General features: G+C 38.0%; 3 protein-coding genes across 3 annotated transcripts; all 3 read left to right on the forward strand.

Moving 5' to 3' along the window:
* Positions 1-514: 514 nt before the first annotated feature.
* LOC113711161 (E3 ubiquitin-protein ligase APD2) lies at positions 515-6,219 on the forward strand. The gene is made up of 10 exons (XM_027234346.2): positions 515-1,434; positions 1,696-1,802; positions 1,888-2,013; positions 2,120-2,216; positions 2,761-2,835; positions 3,003-3,085; positions 4,303-4,446; positions 5,035-5,107; positions 5,191-5,533; positions 5,805-6,219. Exons 1-10 carry the CDS (start codon positions 1,152-1,154, stop codon positions 5,878-5,880), a joined length of 1,407 nt encoding a protein of 468 aa, XP_027090147.1. The 5' UTR covers positions 515-1,151; the 3' UTR covers positions 5,881-6,219.
* Positions 6,220-8,136: 1,917 nt separating this feature from the next.
* Positions 8,137-12,187, forward strand: LOC113711170 (uncharacterized). The gene is made up of 6 exons (XM_027234355.2): positions 8,137-8,422; positions 8,865-9,466; positions 9,929-10,118; positions 10,240-10,304; positions 10,774-10,984; positions 11,504-12,187. The coding sequence occupies exons 1-6, from the start codon at positions 8,303-8,305 to the stop codon at positions 11,744-11,746; spliced, it is 1,431 nt and encodes a 476-aa protein (XP_027090156.1). The 5' UTR covers positions 8,137-8,302; the 3' UTR covers positions 11,747-12,187.
* A 3,116-nt stretch (positions 12,188-15,303) lies between these two features.
* Positions 15,304-16,581, forward strand: LOC113711179 (probable pyridoxal 5'-phosphate synthase subunit PDX1). Its single transcript, XM_027234363.2, has one exon. It carries the CDS (start codon positions 15,420-15,422, stop codon positions 16,350-16,352), a length of 933 nt encoding a protein of 310 aa, XP_027090164.1. The 5' UTR covers positions 15,304-15,419; the 3' UTR covers positions 16,353-16,581.
* The last annotated feature ends 3,222 nt before the right edge of the window (positions 16,582-19,803 follow it).

Consider the following 19,803-nt stretch of genomic DNA (forward strand, 5'->3'; position numbering starts at 1 on the left):
TTGAATACATATTATTTGATTTTAATTTGAATTTAGGTTTCAATCTTGTTTGACAATCTAATTCAGCACTTAAATATAATGAATTAAAATTTTAACATATTCAGACGTGTTTGATCATCAAAATTAGAACATCTGAATTCATTAAGCGGCCACTAAATTTCATAGGCAAAATTTGGTCTAAAAAAATAAGTGATAAGTTATTCGTTTATCATTTAATATGATATATATTTAAATATATCAAATTTAATATTGAATAATTCATTAATTTGATAATTTCAGATTTCAATTTTACGAGAAGCATATTTCATCTTTTGCATATGTCCACGCATTTAAAGGTGCTGATTAATTAATATATATACTATCTGCGAATACAAGGTAACAAACTGAGGAGGTGTCCAGGCCATGATGTACGATAATTGGAGTTGAGCACTGATCAGAGGCCGCCAGGGCCTACTTTTATCCATCAGTTACAGTTTTCAGTTTTGGCTCAGCATAAGGGGTCAAATCAACAACTAACACTCTTCCCGCGACACCAAAGTGCCCAGCCCAACTGGTGGGAGTTTAGAGCTGAGTCACTCAACTGTGCACACCGAAACGGCGAAACCCCGAGAGACCGGTTGGTGAGTGCATCAAGTGCCATCGCCCCATTCAGCGCTGCCACCCATCCCAACCACCTCGTCCACATTTTTCAAACAATTCTGTTGGACCACTGTCCACCATTTGATGCTGTTTCCAGATTCATTTTTCAGAGCCTTTGAAATTTGTGTGAGAAGTACGAAAACTGATACAGAATCAGATATAGGAGATGTACAAAAACCGGAAGAAGGCTATTTAGTAAAACAGATGAATTTCCACCATGAATTCTCAATTGCCCATGTTAATTGCTCTAGCCTTCATCCTACACTATCAGAATCAAGCCCACTTTCCTCTTTCCTTACTTTCTTGAAAAAGCACTGGTATTCACTGCAGTAGAAAGTTTGTCATTCCCTCCGTCTTTATCTCTTTCCAATTTAACTTCCCTTTTCCTTTATCTGCACTCAAACTTCCAATAACTTGTCAAGCAATCTTTAACTAATCCAAATCCAGGTCACTCCATATTTGTTTCTTTTAGTACTAGCCAGTATTTCGTTGTCTTCGTGCTGCGGTCAAGAATGGACGTCATTACTGGTGGGCTTACGGTTGCTTCTTCTGATTCAGTAAACCACGAGGCTCCATCATCTTCATCTTCTGCACATGTTCAAGAACAAGAGGAGAATGCATTTCTTGCCCGTGATCGAACCCCAAACGACCTTGAGCAGTACCACCCCCCGCATCAGCACCGCCATCGCCCGGTATCTTATCGCCTAAATGTTTCAGTATTTCAGGTGGTTAACGCAAGTATCAGAGATGAGGCGTGTGCTGCATTCATAGTCCTCGTCACTCTTTGGATTTTGGGTACTACTATTTTCTTTTCTTTTTGAAATTTTCTTGAATTGGGCACATGATTTGTCTAAATGTTGCTCTATTATTCTTTCTTTGTTTGACGAACTCAACAAATGTGTTTCCGGTGTCTTGTCAAGAGAGATAGTGATTTTGAATAGAGAAAACCCAATTAGTTGTAGTGCTGTTTTTTGGCGTGAAAGACTCCGTATTTCTGTAAATTTTGATCATACAACATATGCGCGAATCTTGAGTTTTTATTTGGATTTTTGACAGCTTGTCTTGCTGTGATACTGGGATTTTATGGACCTTCAAACATTGAGTTGGGTCCTAATAGTTCACGCCTTTTAGATGCCAATCCATTTTTCGTGCAGTCAATCAAGGTCAGTTGTTGGATGCTTTTCTTCTACTCTTGCTGCTTTCTCTGGCGCAAAACACGAGAGTTTGAGTTGGTTTATATACATACAGGTCAAGGAATTACATGAATCAAAACACCGACCAGTTCTGTATGGGTTTAATGAATTACCTCCTCTGGATGTTAAAATTACCTGGACAGAGGCACATGTTGCATTTGTTGAACCTGGAAACCACAGGGTAAAGTTTCTTCGGTTGCCTCTTGGGTCTCAAAATTCAATGATTTCTTGAGTCTTTTGAGCTCTTTTGACTAAAGTGCGTAGTTGAAAACATCTTTGTTCTACAGGAGTGGCAATACTTTCTGAACAAAGGGTCGAAAATACGTGTTTCATACTGTGTAAAAAGTCCAACTGGTGCTGCTTTGTCCCTTGTAATAGTTGAAGGTAAAAGCTCTGGATCTCTGGAATCTTTCTGATTGCTGTGTTTAGTTATTCAGTGCATACAACTGTCTCAATTGTTGTTTATAAGTGTTTGATCTAGTAAGGCTTGATGGTAAAAATCCAATGGGTCAGAGTCTTTAAAAAAAATTAGATCGTGTTGACTAGAGTTTCTGATTGTGATAATAGGCACGATTTGTATCAGAATATAATTTCTAGGCCTGAAAGGATTCAAATATGAATTTCAGGACTTATCCTATTTCAGAATCTTTGCCATCTTCATCGAAAAATTTTTGAGAACCTTGAAAAACTTTGAAGGTTGCTTTGTGTGTGTGCGTGTCTTGCTTTTTGGGACAGGAAGGCAGGTGGTGAGTTTCTAGACCTACTGTTAGGTTAATCCTGTCCTTGAGATCCTGATTAAAGAGTCCTCATCTGAAACCATCTAGAGATATTTTTTAATTCTAACTGGTTGAAATTTTGGCTTTATACTGCTCCCTTTTCTTTCTACATTCCCATTTCTGGTCTAACTTTCCTGTAATTTATTTTGAAGGAAAAGGAAACCTTGTTGATTGGATTGGGGACCCATCACAACCCACTACGACTTTATCCTGGAACATTATCCATGGTAAACAGCTAAATCTCTCTCTCTCTCTCTGTCTCTCTCTCTCTCTCTCTGTGAGTGAGAGAGAGAGAGAACAGATGTAGTAGTTTCATCATTACCCTTTTTTTTGAGTTGCTTTGAGCATCTATGGCTTTTGTTTCCTTTCTTTTTTCATTTGATACTCCTTGCAGGAACTGGAACAGTAGAGCAGGAAATTTTGAGATCCAAAATGTATTATATTGCATTGGGGAACTTGAACTTTGAGGAAGTGCAGGTAAGCTCAACATCTTGACTCTTATAAATACTTCGTGATTACATCACTTTTATAGATTAAAAGTTTCAAGCACGCATATTTTAAAATTGGAAATTAATTAGAACGACTGCAGTGGCATAGACTAAATATCTTTCAATGAAATTATGGTAGAAGTATTGACGTCCCATAATGTGCTAGATGTTTACTTGACATTCCTCCAAGGCAGAAAAGAGCGAACAGCACTGTAAATTTCTTGTGGGAATGATTTTGACCTGGCTTCTGAAGGTAGTTAAAAGTCAAGCATACTCTTTTTGTTTTCCCCCCCTTCTGGCAACCTCCCTCTTTTATTACTTTAGGCTACTTTAGATAGACATTTGGTTTGTTACTTGTTGGCTCAAAAACCATTCCATTGAGCTCTAAATGCAGATGTTTAGACAAATGAATTTCTTGTCTGTTCTTATGACTTTCATAAGGTTATTTCGTTCTGTATAACTGCTTTCCATCATTTGTGCATTACTTAGGATACCTCGATGGAACTGAACTCAACTAAGGTAAAAGCATGTAGGATACTTCTTTAGGCTGCTCATGGATGTTTTTGAGAAATGATGAAAGAATTATTGTGCTTCATTACTAGTAATAATTCTGAAAATAGTTTCTGTCAGTAGAGGTAATATCATCACAATCCCTCTTGCCTCATGCAGATTGATATTAATTTATGAAATTACTACCAGGTTCCCTATAGCATGTCTTACAGCTTAAGTTTTTCTATCCCTTAAAATCAACAATTACGGTGACAATTTGACAATTAGCAGATTTTTCTTTTTATTGAAAATAAAGAAACTTTAAATGCGTCTCTGGAATTTTACAGATGAAAAAGGGAAGCATTTTAAAAATATCTAATGCACGTCCACTACCTTTTAAGTTTAAGAATAACAGTAATAGAATATTTGGTTCCACCAGGACTCAAGGGCAAATGAAACTAGTTTGTCTTACTAAAGGGATCAAGTTCATGTTGCATTTTTGGTTGGGCCAGGAAAGGGTAATTTTAACATTATTGCATCTGAATAACTAGCTCTTGAAAGTTAATAGATGCCTGGTATCAATCAAAGGTCAGTTGATCCCATATGTGGGGACATTATGGGGAAGCAAGGTTATTGTTAGTTGTACCTTACAAAGAGCTAAAACAGTATCTGACAGTTTACATCATGCCGTTTGATGAATTCAATCAAATTGTATAGGTTCAGTTGAACTTCACAATAGAGGCTCTGACGTACAATACAACTCAAGCCAATTATAATTGCTCAGTGAGTCATCGGCCTTGCATTTGGAGGCTATTTTTCATGGGAAATGCTGCTATCATCACTACTCCTGGCCCAGAGCTGGTAAGGCAGCTACTTTCAGTGTGTGTCTTACTATTATTCTTAGCAGAAATTTAGTTCATGACAGTCAACATTAATTTTTTGTATTCTTCTCTCCCTCCCTCCCTCTCTCTCTCTCTAGTTTGATTATGCAAGTTAGATTGCTTTTTATCCCTGACGATTATGACTGCAGTCATGAAAACAAATGCTTTCAAACTAATTAGAATATATCGTGGGTTTTTTTTAAAAAAAAAAAAAATCAAACACAGAGTTATCCAAGTTCAGCGGTTCTGTTTCATTGACTTCATGTCCAAGGTGGACGCCAGATTAAGATCTTGCTGGTTTTTTTTTTCAATGTTTTGGCTAATCACTACATTTTCATGGCCCAGATTTGTTACTTTTTATGCCTTTGCGACTGGGCTAATGATATTATCACTTAGATGTAGATAAGAAAGTATATTACATGCTCAGTATGAGGAAGTTGCTGCATTGATCAACATTAATGTGTTGTGCAGTCAAGAATATTAGCTTTGTCTTTTGTCAAAGTGAACCTCTATCATCCATCTAAATTGTAGTGTCTCCACATATTAATCCATGATTCAATGTTTCCAGGGTATGACCAATTATATATGGCATGCACAAGTATCTTATGGTCAACGATGGATTTCATACTTTGTTGGATCAGGTTTGTGTTTTCTGAATTTGATATTTTTTCTGCGGCACCCAGAAAAGTGTGTGACACTGAATGTGGATTTGCTATATTTGCAGCCTCAATGACCGTCCTCCTTATACTGGCAACAAAAATTTGCTTCTCATTTAGGATTACTGGAGAATATGAGACAGGATTCCAAGCTGGGATGACAGCATCTGAAAGAGCCCCACTGCTTTCTCAGAAGGATGATGATCTTTCTAGTTGGGGCTCTGTTGATTCAATGTCACACGATGAAGAGGAGTTGAATGACTCAATAGCCACCCCTGATGGAAAGCAACTAAAGGAGGGAGACGGCCTTAAAGATCATAGACAGCTTTGCATCCTTTGCTCGGATGCATTTCGTGACTGTTTCTTTCTTCCTTGTGGGCATTGTGCTGCCTGCTTTACTTGTGGGAAAAGGTTAGTTGACTTCACTGTTGCTCTTATACCGAGAAAATCTTGGATTCTTGGAATGGTCATTCTTTATCAATGCCGGTGCCATATTTGGAAAAGAAATTTAAAAAATTTATGCCCTTCATTTTTTTTTTTCCTGCCTTCATGAAGGAGCAGTGGAAGGGGGAGAAGGGGAATTGACAAAACACGAATGGCATTTTAGTTGTTGGAAAGTTCGTTAAGATGAAAATTGTGGTTTCAAAATCTCATATCCATAATTCCGTGTGTCTTTATGCAGGGCCATGGAGGAGGCTGGTAAATGTCCAATCTGCCGTAAGGCAATGAAGAAGGTGAGGAAGATTTTTAGCGTGTAGATATTGAGTTTCCTGTTTGGGAAACGAGTCTAGCACCGAGTGAAGTGAAACTGCTCACTGAAAAAATGATGCGGAAACCTTGCTGGAAGATGCATCAGAAATGGAGCACAAGGAAGATGCATACCATTTTTAGATTGGGTTGCATGAGCTTGACTACAGTTACAGGTCCATGTAAATCGTAGCTAAATTTTTTCTTGATAGGAATCCTCAGTCTTCCATGTAAAGCTTCAAACAAATTTGAAGCATAATGGCTTTCTTTACGTGCCTAGATCAGTATAAATAGACAATTATTGTAAGTGAATGGTATTCAACATAGAAGTACATGATTTTCTGGAGGAATCCTTGCTTATTCTAAGAGAATAGGACTGCTTTTTTTTGGGTGTACGGTAGTGTACTGGTGCCCTCTTGTCAGTTATTATTGTCTTCTGCTTGAAACGTTGGGGCTCTGTTTCGCAGTCAAATTTTGTTCATGGGCCCTAAGAAGCCCGCTGGACAATTTCGGCAACAGGTGGAGGAATTTCTCTTATCTAATGGGGAATAAGGGACTGGTGGAGTTTGCCCCTACGCGGAGTATCTCCTCGGCGGCTACACTTAAACTCGGATTAAGTATTGTAATAATGATCCCTAAGTTCGTCATTTTTTCCCACTTAAACTCCATTTCTATTTGAAAACATTACCAGTTGCCAAAGACTTTTTTCCAACACATTTTATTGAAAAAAAAAGGATCAATAGCTCAAATCTTGACCTGCCAGTTGCCCTAGCATAGTTGCCTAATTGGCTAACAATAATATTTCCCGTTTAAGATTAAATTGCGAACCATCCACATATTCCATCACCATAAAATGGTTTAGCTACATAATAAAAACTAGTGTTAAAGGGATATTCAATTTGTGTCATTAAAAAACTTATAATTGTGTTTCTTCAATAAAATAATACATAATTTGGTAATCTCAGTATTTGGGATAATTATAAGTACTTATGCGAGCAAATGTGGTTGGTGATTAGGGCAAAAAATGGTTTTTTTTAAGGAAATGACACGAAATGTTTATGTCAACTCCCTCTTTTTATATATTGTATAGATAACCACTAGGGGTGTTCATCGGCCGATAATCAATAATTTAGTACAAAAAAGTTTGCTTTTTTAAAAAAAAATAAAAAATTGACATCCAATTATCGTCCAAACTTTTATTTGGTAATTTGGATATTGATAACTACATTGTGACTGGATAATTGATATTTTGGTAATATCCAAAGTTTTGAATTGGGGTTTTAGGTGGATAGTTAAGTATATTTAATATGTAACTGACAGTAGAGAAGTTACTAATACGTTACTTAGTACGATATTAATGTCACATATTTGTTAGAAGCTGAAATTATAACACTATTTACTAATAAATTAAACATCCATTCTCAAACTATTTTAGATATTAATCAATTTTTTTGAATTCCATTTTACCGAAATTGGATATCCATCTAAATTGGATCTCACCTAATCACCACTACCATAGGGTCAAAAAGGAAATCACGCTATAAATGTAATTAAGCCAAAAAAAAAAGAAGAAGGAAACATTCCTCTCCTCTAGTACACCAATCAAATTCGGAGTGTGGGGACAATTTCAAATGAACGGCAGGTTGGGAATTTAAAGCGAGTAATTTAATTGGTAGTATATTTTGGTAAGGATATATTCGACTGCGGCGAAGATATTAATACTAACAGAATAAATGGGATTCGTTAAATGGATGATAAATTAAGTGCGTCAGCCGGTTACGGTTCTTTGGGTTGGTACCAAACTTTTAATTAGAAAAACATACATAGGATCGAGTGTGTTTGAATTGTTAAATTATCTCAAATAATATTTCGTTTGTATCATAACTATGTTATTTATTTTTTTTAATATTTTTAATTATTTTTTTATTTTAAATACATCACATCACATCACAAAATATACTATAATAATTATTTTAAATAATACTTTATCCAAACACAAGTTTTTTTTTTGGGTAAAAAAAACAGCATGAAAGTTGTTGGCTTTTAAAAAGGTTATGATTTATTTTATTGACCACACAAAGAATATGTTAAAGGCTTCAGATGACGCCAAAACAATTCCACTTGCAAACCAAAGGATGAATAAATAAATAAATAATTGGGAGGAGACGGAGTAGGCGGACATTCCACGTGGAATATGGGTGCGTGTACCGGCCGATAAAACAAAAACCGCCAACTGTAAAATAGGAAAGAAAGAGTGAAAGAGAAAGAGATGGGAGAGAGAGCAAAGAGCTCAAGAGACGGAGCTCGCATGGTATTGGTGACAGAGATTTTTAAATAAACACGCAATCGTTCGCCGACGATGAAAAAAATGCTGCTGCCCCTCCTCATCCCCAATCTCCACCACCGCCAACGCCAGCGCCAGCAACTAACAAAATGGGCCTTCTATCAAACATTTCCAGGCCTGCCAATCGCTCCCCTTCCTCATCCTTCTTCATTCCCCGCTTCTTTGTCGTCGTTGCCGCACTCTCTTTCACCATCCTCCTCTTCTTCGAGGTGCCCTTTTTTGGTCTCTTTTCGTTTGATTCTTTACGTCGTTACTGCTTAGTATTTTATTTGGACGTGTTTGGTTCTGTTCTTTACCTATTTGGGCATGCTTAGAGTGGAACAACATATAACGTTTGCGCTATCCTTCATCTTTGCTCAGAAAGTTATTCTTCCCGACCATTTCTTAGTTGATATCTAGTCTGCTATCTGATAAATTGATTTCTTAGTTGCATCACAATAAATCTAGTCTGTTATCTAATAAATTGATTTCTTAGTTGCATCACATTGGCCCGTAAGTCTATAAATCCATGATCTCTCTGAACGCCCAACCCTCACCCCCACCAAAAAGATAAAAATAAAAATAAAAAAGCTTTGACTGGAAGGTTGCAAGTGATTCAATTTTGCATTTCCAAATTGATGACGGTATTTTTTTTTTTTTTTGATTGAACAGGTGGATTCATTTGTGCAGAGCTTCGTTTCAAGCACCAAAACAATTGCCGGACACAACTTGGAACCCACACCATGGCATCCTTTCCCGCCAAAACCATCCTCCTTAGACCAAGAATCCAAGTACTCGGTCGCTTCCAAAATTCTGCAGTGTTCTTACCTTTCTTGTGGTCGCAGCACCACAGATAACACTTCACAGCATAACCCGCCAAAACATGATCTTTCCAAAAGCGAAAGCTGTCCTGATTTTTTTAAATACATACACAGGGATTTGGAGCCCTGGACTAAGTCTAAGATCTCTGCGAGGCACATTATGGGGGCTCAAAATTTTGCAGCTTTTAGGATTCTGATAATTGGTGGTAAATTGTATGTGGACTTATATTATGCCTGTGTACAGAGCCGGGCAATGTTCACTATTTGGAGTTTCTTGCAGCTTCTTAGGAGGTACCCTGGCAAGATTCCAGATGTGGATTTGATGTTTGATTGTATGGATAAGCCAACTATTAATCGCACTGAGCATGCTTCGATGCCTCTACCATTGTTTCGCTATTGCACGACACCAGCACACTTTGATATTCCGTTCCCTGATTGGTCTTTCTGGGGTTGGTAAGATTCTGGAATTTTATGTACTCCAATCTTGGTTATGTTTAGAAGTAAAGTGATTGTAGTTAAGTACAATCTACAGGCACAATGATACGGTTCTTTTTCCTCTTTTTATGTGACTAGGCTAATATGAGTTTGAACTGAATAAGCATTTAGTCGAGTTGTAAAGCTCACAGACAGCATGTTGTAAAGGAGTTCACATGTATTTGTGACAATGATCATCCTATTTGAGTGGAAGATTCATGCAGTTTTTTGAAGCACCAAATGCATCCTTTCCTGTTTATAAGACTGCCTATTTGTAATTGTCAATAGTCATATTCTAGTTATAGTTTTCTTTGTTTCAATTCAAGGTTGTTATGAACTCTGGGCAGTGATTGTTGCATGGTCTTTCTGTCATAAGCTCTTACTCAATGCTTGAACATTTTCTGTCTGATATTCATGGTTAATAATAACTATGTTTGACAGGTCAGAAATCAATATACAGCCATGGGAAGAAGAATTTAGAAGCATTAAAGAAGGTTCACAAGCTCACAGTTGGCGAAAGAAGTCGCCTATAGCATACTGGAAAGGAAACCCTGATGTTGCTTCTCCTCTTAGGATGGCGTTGCTTCAATGCAATGACACTGAGATGTGGAGAGCACAAATAATGCGACAGGTTGATGGGTTTCGATTTTCATCACCCCTTCAGTGTTTTGCATACGTTGATTTTTATCCTGAGCCATGAAGGCAAGGAATTTCTAAATTTTCCCCTTTTCCCCTTACCTTTCTGATCACAGGACTGGGGAGAAGCGGCAAGAGGAGGTTTTAAGCAGTCAAAACTATCAGATCAGTGTAACCATCAGTAAGTTGCTTTACAAGTCTTGCAATATCTCCACTTCAAGAACCACAGCGAGTTGGCAGTTGGGACATACTGCCATGGTTGCAACTGGTTTAAAAACATTGAGTGGAACCTCATTTATAGATTTCTTTTTTCTCCATATATTGAGGATGAACTGATAGCTGAGTAAAACTCAACTATAGTCTGGTAGTAATCTAGGTTTGTCTTTGCTATTCACTCACTTCTGATCACCCTGCCAAATGCACAAGCTTGGAAGATGATTCAAATCACTTAGATTTTGGAGGCACCCGCCACAGATTACATGTCTCATCATCGCATTGCACTGATGTTTGTACAAAGTATGTAATAAATAAGTATGTACATGGCAAGGTACCAAATTTATGAGTCCTAATTGGTTCTGTGAAAGTGTATCATTAGAGAGCTTTTTCTCTATTTAGTTGATCCTTTAGTGTCTGTTTTCTTTAATATGCAGGTACAAGATCTATACTGAAGGATACGCTTGGTCAGTGAGCTTGAAATACATTCTGGCATGTGGTTCAGTTCCACTTATAGTATCACCAGAATATCTAGATTTTTTCAGTCGTGGGCTGACTCCGCAGAAAAATTATTTGCCGGTTCGTCCATCTGATTTGTGCTTGTCTATAAAGCTTGCTGTTGAGTGGGGCTATGGACATCCTGATATGGTACCACTTCTTTCTTATCTTGCATTAAAGTTTTCTCTGTTTTGTTCCTTGACCAGGATTATCGTGAGATGTTAGTTGGTTTCAAACTTGGAATTTTAAGTGGCAAAATCTGATATAAGTCACACTTTCGACCACACATCTGGGAGGGATAAAATAATAAGGAAATAAGGAAATGTTACCCTTCAATTTGCAAGTGTGTGTGATTTTTCAGCATGTCCATAGTGGAAGTCATGCTAAAATACTGTTGTTCTGCATTCACGGATAGATCGGAATAGAATTTCTATAGATATTTAGCTTAGGGCCAAATTTTTATTCCTTATCTTAGAATGAGTTTTCAATTCTCTCCATTTCCTACTTCCTAATCGCCCCTCTCCCCTTCTAAACATTTATAACAAGTGAAAAATAAAGAGGAAATGTTGCCAAGAGAAAAGTTGTGTACAAATATGCATCCTTGCGTTCCTTTAACAAAAATTGGCATTTATAAACTGAATAGTTCTCCGCAACATCTTAATTAAATAGGCTGAAGCAGTGGGAAGAGCTGCCCAAGATTTCATTGGAAATTTGACGATGGATAGGGTCTACGATTACATGTATCATCTCCTAGTGGAATACTCGAAGCTGCTGGATTTCAGACCTCGTCAACCTCCTGCTGCCATGGAGGTGTGCGTGGATTCAGTGCTCTGCTTTGCTGATGAGAATCAAAGACGATTCCTTAGAAAGTCGCTTGCTTTCCCCTCTTCATCACTCCCTTGCTCGATTTAGCTTTCAAGTGGCAACGTTGATCACCATTGATAGGGATAACAAACAAGTTTACATCATACTGAGGGTTGAGTCACAGAAATACGCAGTTTGACATTTGCTTTTTTGGTCATACAGCTTCTGTAAGTTTATAAGTTGAGCAGAAGGAACGATAGAGAGTATAAGTTGTTAGCAGTCCAAGCTAATTCCAGCCTTGGCCCCTTTTCATTGGATTGGACAAAGATCTTTAGAATCGTGAAAGAAAAATCAGAAACAAACGGAAAGAGTAGAGGGATAAGTTCACCGAAAATGCGTTCAGATAGACAAGTAGTGCTTCTTTTCTTTTGACTGTTTATTAATTAGTTCAGTTATTCTTTATTTATCATTATTATTATTATTTCCTACGTGAAACAGTTGTTCTAGCTTCTACTATCAAAGTTGAATAAGATATGTCGGTATTTTTCAGCTTGGCATTATATGAACTTGAAAAAGATCTGTGTTTGGACAATCACCACGAAAAGTTTACAAATAGGCAGAAACTGGATTTGATACGGTACCCATATCAATCCCAGAACCTGAAAGGTTCAAAATGAGGCTGAGGAGATTTGGCAATTGGTATTTTAGAAATTTAAAGTAACAAGGCCAAGAAAATGACGCGACTTGCTAGCGTCAAGAAAATGATGCGACTTGCTAGCGTCAAGAAAATGATATGCCCGTAAAAGTTTTCTAGAAATGCCAAATTGAAATTCGATAGAAGAGTGGTGAAGTATTTTGTAGCATTAGTTGCACAAATCATAGTTATGCCTTTAAACCACTTTGGTAAGCTGGAGTGGCATGTAATAGAACTGGAATTTAACAGCTTTTGTTCCCAGAAGGAGTCGACTCATTAATTGTGCTACTTATAACAAGTGAAAGGAAATGGTGGTTGCTCAGCCCCCAAAGGCACCCGTTAGTCCTCATTTGCCACAAGACGAGGTTTCCTCAAATTCATACGGGTGCGTAATGTATTCGTTTGATCTGACGGTAGTTCAGTTTTCATCAGTTCTTCTATAGGTCTAGTTGGGTTTTCCTCTATATTATGTTAGAATATGAGTAAAGTAAGTAAATGACGAATGACAAAAAAAAAAAAAAAAACCCTAAAGGCAAAAAGGAATTAATGGTCGTCTTTTTTCTTTTTTTTTTTAAATACAAATGATAAAATTATTTAAAAAAAAAAAGGAACAAAAGGTGAAAAGGGAAAGCATGAAAAGGAGAAGCAACTTCTTGGAAAGCAAACGGCATGTGCGTATGGGAGAGATTCCTTCTGAGAATGAAAGAAGTTAAGAAAAAGATTAGAATTAGGACAACAAAGCGGTCAAAGATTTGGCGGCTGCAAAGTGTGATTAATAGTCTTAATACTTTCTATATCCAGTTTTTTTTCAACAAGTCAAAAATTAATCCTAAACAATTAGATAAGAAACGCTCAGAGATAATCGAAATCCTGGTGCAAAACACAATTTAAATTAGAGCTCACAAACTAACACCATCCAGCCAATTGATAACTGAAAGTGCGGCTGAGGACCTTAAATTCAGTGTTTGATACAACACAATCTATATCCAGTGTTTGATTACAACTCTCCTACAATTCGCCGCCTTTATCACTTGCGTAGTTAGACTTGCCTTTGACCGACCCTGAATGGAGTTCGTAATCATGCGCACCATGCCATCAACTAGTTAATGAAGTACCCAAAATTTTTAAGAGATTCTTATTACTCCATTATTTTTTTGTTTTTGAAACGAAAGTGCATGTACAATCGAAAGTGATCCTTTAATTTTTTTTTTGTCGAAACGATAGATGTCCTATAACCTAATCTAGCCTAGTCTAAGGGGAAGGGGAGGGGGTTCGATGTGAGTACAGACTCCATCGATGAAGGTCAATTAAGACCGCCACAAATCGTGGCAAATTTGTGGGAGGCAGGGATTGAACCCTGACCTCCAGCATCACCTTTAATGGTGATGACCACTGGACCAAATGGCCAGGGGCGAAAGTGATCCTTTAATTGCCTTTTGCTTTTCATGTCGTTTCACAGTGCTTGAGAAGGAGAATTTTTCTAAATAGTTTAAGCCTTTAAGGAGAAAAAGCTCCCTGTTTGAGGCCACTTTTATTTTTATTTTTGTTCTAACAGAATTTAACCAATTTATTACTGTCTATGATCATCGGTGGAAAAAAAATTAGTGCACCAAAACAATTTGAATTACTAATTAATATTCTATACACCGATTGTGTATACACTTTCATCTTTGAACAAGCATTCTTTGATGTGTATACATACACTATTATTTAGTGTATATAAGATTTATTCAAACAAATTGTTGGTTGGAAGAAATTTGTGCAGATATCCAATTTCCATTTCTGACGCATGACATTTCCAGGCATGAGTAATGAATGACACATGATCGGGACTAAGAACTCCAATTTTAAATTGGAAAATAACTGAAAAATAGAAACAAGTACCTATCTAATATCTCGATTTTTTTTTTTTTTGTAAACATTTGAGGGTAAAACATAGCAGCACCACTACTTTCTTCGTGATTATGGAGTGAACCTTGCAGCCTACCGTGTTTAAGGCTTCATCAGGAAAACTAAAAAGAAAGGTTGGCATCAAAATTAAAGCTATTCAAATGTGCTCAATTTATTTATTTTTTGTTGTCCATTCTTTATCACATAAGTTATTATTATTATGTAAAAAAGGAGGAAGCAGCTTCTGCCATATTCCCATGCTAGCAGTACCAAGACGGTATTAGAAACAAGCATTTTTGCGTCTCCGTGTGCCATCAACATCCACATCTTCTCCTCCCACTCCCACCCCTTCTTTTTCTTCTTCTAGCTTTCCTTTTTTTTTTTTATTCATGCTAGCATGTTTTAATAATTAGTAGTATTTCAATTCGGAAGATAAACGGGAAAAAAAAAAAGAAGATATTGGGGGAGCCAGCAGCCGCATTAAGAAACAAAACAGTAAGCACCAACAGTGCGAACGATACAAACAAATAGTACTGGCCCAAAATAAAAAATTAAATTGAAAAATATAATTTCCTATTTATAAACTCAAAACTCAAAAGGCAATAATACGGCTTCAAATTCTCAGTTTTCAAAGTAGTCTCTGTCCCTTATTTGTACATTTGTCACGTGTCTCTAGCTTTTTGTTACTCAAGTTAGCCTTTTGATAATAATCTGTTGACAAGTTTTGTTAATCCAAACTCAAACAAAATAAAGAAGAGTTTTAGTTGATTTCTATGTTTATGATCAACAAGACGCTTTGTTAAAAAGAAAATAAAAAAAAGTTTTGAGTTATCTGTTTTAATTGATTTTGAGTAAATTTGTCAATAGATTATTATCAAAAGGCTAACTTGAGTAACAAAAGGCTAAAGATACATGGCAGATGTACAAATAAGGAACAGAGGGGACAGAGACTGCTTTGGGGACAGAGGGATTGAAGCCCAATAATGCTACATTATGAAAGAATCGAAAAATAAAACCTCAAAAAAAAAACCTCCAGATGAAAATTCTTTTATTTTTGCTAGTATTTAAAGCCAAGCCATCCACAGCCACAGAAGAATTTCCTGCCCTCTTCTTTTTAGCTCCATTCTTCATTCAATCCCTCCCCCACATTTTCACGCACCCGATCTACGCACACCCCCTCGTAACGAAGAAACAATAATGGCCGGAAGCGGTGTCGTAACGGTCTATGGCAACGGTGCAATCACCGAGACCGCAAAGAAATCCCCTTTCTCCGTCAAAGTGGGCCTTGCCCAGATGCTCCGTGGCGGCGTTATCATGGACGTTGTCACCCCCGAGCAGGCCCGCATCGCCGAAGAGGCTGGTGCATGCGCCGTCATGGCCCTCGAGCGTGTCCCCGCCGACATCCGCTCCCAGGGCGGCGTCGCCCGCATGTCCGACCCTCAGCTCATCAAAGAAATCAAGCAAGCCGTTACCATCCCCGTCATGGCCAAGGCCCGGATTGGCCATTTCGTCGAGGCCCAAATCCTCGAGGCCATCGGAATCGATTACGTCGACGAGTCGGAGGTCCTCACCCCTGCCGACGACGAAAACCACATTAATAAGCATAATTTCCGCATCCCTTTTGTCTGCGGCTGCCGCAACCTTGGGGAAGCCCTCCGCCGCATTAGGGAAGGCGCCGCCATGATTCGTACCAAAGGGGAGGCCGGCACTGGTAACATCATCGAGGCCGTCCGCCACGTCCGCTCCGTGATGGGTGATATCAGAGTCCTCCGAAACATGGATGACGATGAGGTCTTCTCGTTTGCCAAAAAAATTCAGTCCCCGTATGACTTGGTGATGCAGACCAAGCAATTGGGGAGGCTTCCGGTCGTCCACTTTGCAGCCGGAGGAGTTGCGACGCCGGCGGATGCGGCGCTGATGATGCAGCTGGGATGTGACGGGGTGTTCGTGGGCTCAGGGGTGTTCAAGAGCGGAGATCCGGCGAGGCGGGCGAGGGCGATTGTGCAGGCGGTCACGCATTATAGCGACCCGGAGGTGCTGGCGGACGTGAGCTGCGGGCTTGGCGAGGCTATGGTAGGCATTAATCTTAATGATGATAAGGTTGAGAGGTATGCGAACCGCTCAGAGTAAAATATGTGGTGAGGTGATGACCGGGAAGAAAAGACCTGATTGAATTGGATTTCTGATAGTATTAGTGATTATAGCCTGTGAGATGAGGGCTAAAGGAACCTCTTTCATGCGTAGACCAACAGTTTACTATCTGTAGTTTAGCTTCCTTTACTACCATTTGTGTTGTTAGGTTTCGATGTTTCGTATGATTGGAATTTGGAAATACGTTTTAATTGATTTTTTTTTTTAATTTCTATCTGTTTCAGCTCGTAGTAGACATATTATCCATGTTTCCCAGTATTTGATTTCCTTCTTTAGTTGTAAAACGGATATGTGATGCTCAGCCTTTATGGTAATCATACAACGAAGGTGATACGGTTTCTTCAAATGGTCATTGGGCTTGACTAACTCTTCAAGGATTGGAAGCTTATTTGCAGAGTGAGCGCCGCCTTGTTCTGTTGACTCCCTGTTTATTTCGCTTTTTTAGGTTTTGAGATGTTTTTGCACTTGTCTTCTGGGATTCTTGCCGAATAGATGTTTAATTTGTGGGTTTGGGTGGATCAGTGGGGTAGATTTTGAGTGTTGCATATTTCATGCTTTGTACTATCTGTTTCCGGATTACACATCATCTGTTTCATGTTATTTGGATGTTTTGCATGTGTTTTGGGATTCAACGCTTTTTGTTGAATGGATGTTTTGCACCACTATGAACAATTTGTGGGTCAATCATGGGTTAGTCTACATAATCATTTTGGTGACTGATGCACGATGTGTACTTGAAAACATGGCGTGTGTAAAAGTAGTATCCGTGTGAGTGAGCCCAAGACTAAATGACTATGAACAAATTTGCAAGAGTTTGTTCAATCTGTAATGAGCAAAACATATGTATCTTTTCAGACTATGAAAAATTGCTTGAGGCATGTTTGATGCGATCGATATCTGTGTTAGTGGTCGATCACATATATCAGTTTTGACAAGGTATCCTAGACGTTTTCTAATTATAAGTTGCTGCAGCATCATGGTTTAAGTCTAGATGAAACCAGATATGACAGCTAGTTGCTACTTTCACTGCTAATCAATCCATTCACTCGCCAGTTGATGGCTAATGGCCTTGCAACTGGAACTTAGAATAATGAAGCTCTTCATGTTATTAAGGAAATCTCACCTAGGGGTGCAGAGAAATCGAGTAGCTTGAATCGAGCTCGCGAGTAGCTTGGTTAGCTACTCGACTCGAGCTCGATCTAATTCGAGTTCGAGTCGATCTCGATCTACTTGCTACAGTATATCGAGTCGATCTCGAGTAGTTAGGAGTAAGAAATTCGAGCTCGTCGAGTAGCTTGAGCTCGATAGCATATATATATTGTATTTTATTTTATATATCAATTTACTCTTTCAGGTTTGTTAGCTAGAATATTTACGGGCTTAACCAGTTATGTTGTAGTAATAATGAAGGGTGAATAAGTAATTTTGGCTTGGAAAATATGATGAAATGATGAAAACTAAAAACGAAAAATGAAAAAGCTTCCGTCGAATCTCGAATCCGTCATTCCATCCTTCATAGTTCATTCTTCTTCTTCGTTCGGTCGTTCCTCTTCAGTCTTCACTCTTCAACCTTGACTCTCAAATTTCAATCTCTTATTCTTTGGCTCATCTTCTCAACTGTCACAAGCCACAACTGACAAGGCAGTCGATCATCTAAAGCTTTAAACACTTCAGCAGTTTAGCTCAAAATGGAGTAGATAGCAGCGTGAGTAGCCGACCTTTGAGTGAGGGTTTGAAATCAAATCAAAACCCACCAATTTCAACAGCTGCATTTGACAAATTAAGGTACTTATTGTGCATTTGTGTAGTAAATATGTGCATTATGAGGTTCAATTTTATAAATGTAATATTAATTTTTAATCTCCAAACCCTAACCAAAAAAATTGGGGGCTGCAGCCTGCGATTCAATATATTCCATTTGCGTATCCCATTCCCTCTCCATTGCTATACTGGAACTTTGAGGAAATGGAGGGCAGCTCGATTCCTTCAACAAGTGATTCGGTGGTTGGCGCGACAGCTTCAAGAATTGGTAAGTTTCAGAAATTTGCTTTACATCTGAGTTGGATTATTAAATGTTAACTAGTTAGTATATTAATGAGATTAATGAGAATATTCAGTTATGTTCTTAAGTAGGTCAGGAATCTGGAGAATAATTTTGATGCTAGCTTATGCAGTTTTATTTAACGCAACAAATTATTCTAGGAATTAGAAAATTTAAAGACAATCTTCAATACTGTTGGTAGTTCCTTATTGTCACCCTTTTTCTTTCTTGTTTGCCACGAAGGTTGTTCCTTTGAAATATGCCTAAAAGTGCTGTACAAGTACTAATAATATAGCCATTCTAACAGAGTGTAATGCATATGGGATTTGTTTTACTGTCGTTCAGTTTTTTTTCCCTGTTTATGTTTTATTGCCATGCTCTTGAGATGAGACTATTTAGGGAAGATTAATTATAAATGTAAATGGTGGAGGCTTGGAGAGAAACTGATTTTAGCTGGAATTAAGACAAAGATGGATTTTGAGGGTTTAGATAATGGAAATTGTCTGTTATATGCATCAAAGTTGGGTATTGTCAATTGATTAGCTTGTGTTATTTTCTTTTTGGGTATTTGTACTCAAAATGGGCAAAAAGTGCGAAAGATGCTTATTTTGCTATAGTTAAATGGCTCAATCGAACTTTCTTATGATAGGACCATTTTCGTAGATAACTTTCTTTCACGGTGAGGACTTCCCATTTTGACATTAATTTCTTTTTAAATGGACAGAAATGCCTCATTTTTCAATTCAGGGTTTGTTCCCCTTTGCTTCATGTAGATGTCATATTTGTATGGCTAGGTGTTGTAGATTGTACACCAAAGTTTGAAGATGCATAAGGAGCAAACAAGCTGTTTCATTTACCAGATTACAAACAAGAGCTTCTAAATGCTCATTAGACTCCAGAAAATTTCCCTAAATTGTTCCTTTCAATTGGTTGCACTCCTTTTTGTATTTTCATGAAATTCTGATGAGGTTGAGAACAGGTTGTTGCTTATGTATATTGCTGAAATGTTAATGTGGATCATGGCCACTTAGTTTCTGCATGCATATGGTGTTTCTTTAATCTGCCGGTCCTTTTGTTTCTCATTGGTTTCTCTTTTGCGGAATTTCTGAATTTTAGAAGCTAGAATTCTTGAATCTTGAATCCTTATTAATCTTATTGATTCCCCTGGGCATGTTGATTTCTCATCTGAGGTGACTGCTGCCCTTCGTATTACTGATGGTGCATTGGTGGTGGTTGATTGTATTGAGGGTGTGTGTGTCCAAACAGAAACTGTCATTCGACAGGCTCTGGGAGAAAGGATTCGTCCTATCTTAAGTCTTAAAATCTCAACAACATGGACAGGTGTGGACAGGTGTTTCCTGAGGGACTTCTTATGCTTTATGTATCCAA

Source organism: Coffea arabica, chromosome 1e (genome assembly GCF_036785885.1).
Source record: "Coffea arabica cultivar ET-39 chromosome 1e, Coffea Arabica ET-39 HiFi, whole genome shotgun sequence".
Taxonomy (NCBI): domain Eukaryota; kingdom Viridiplantae; phylum Streptophyta; class Magnoliopsida; order Gentianales; family Rubiaceae; genus Coffea; species Coffea arabica.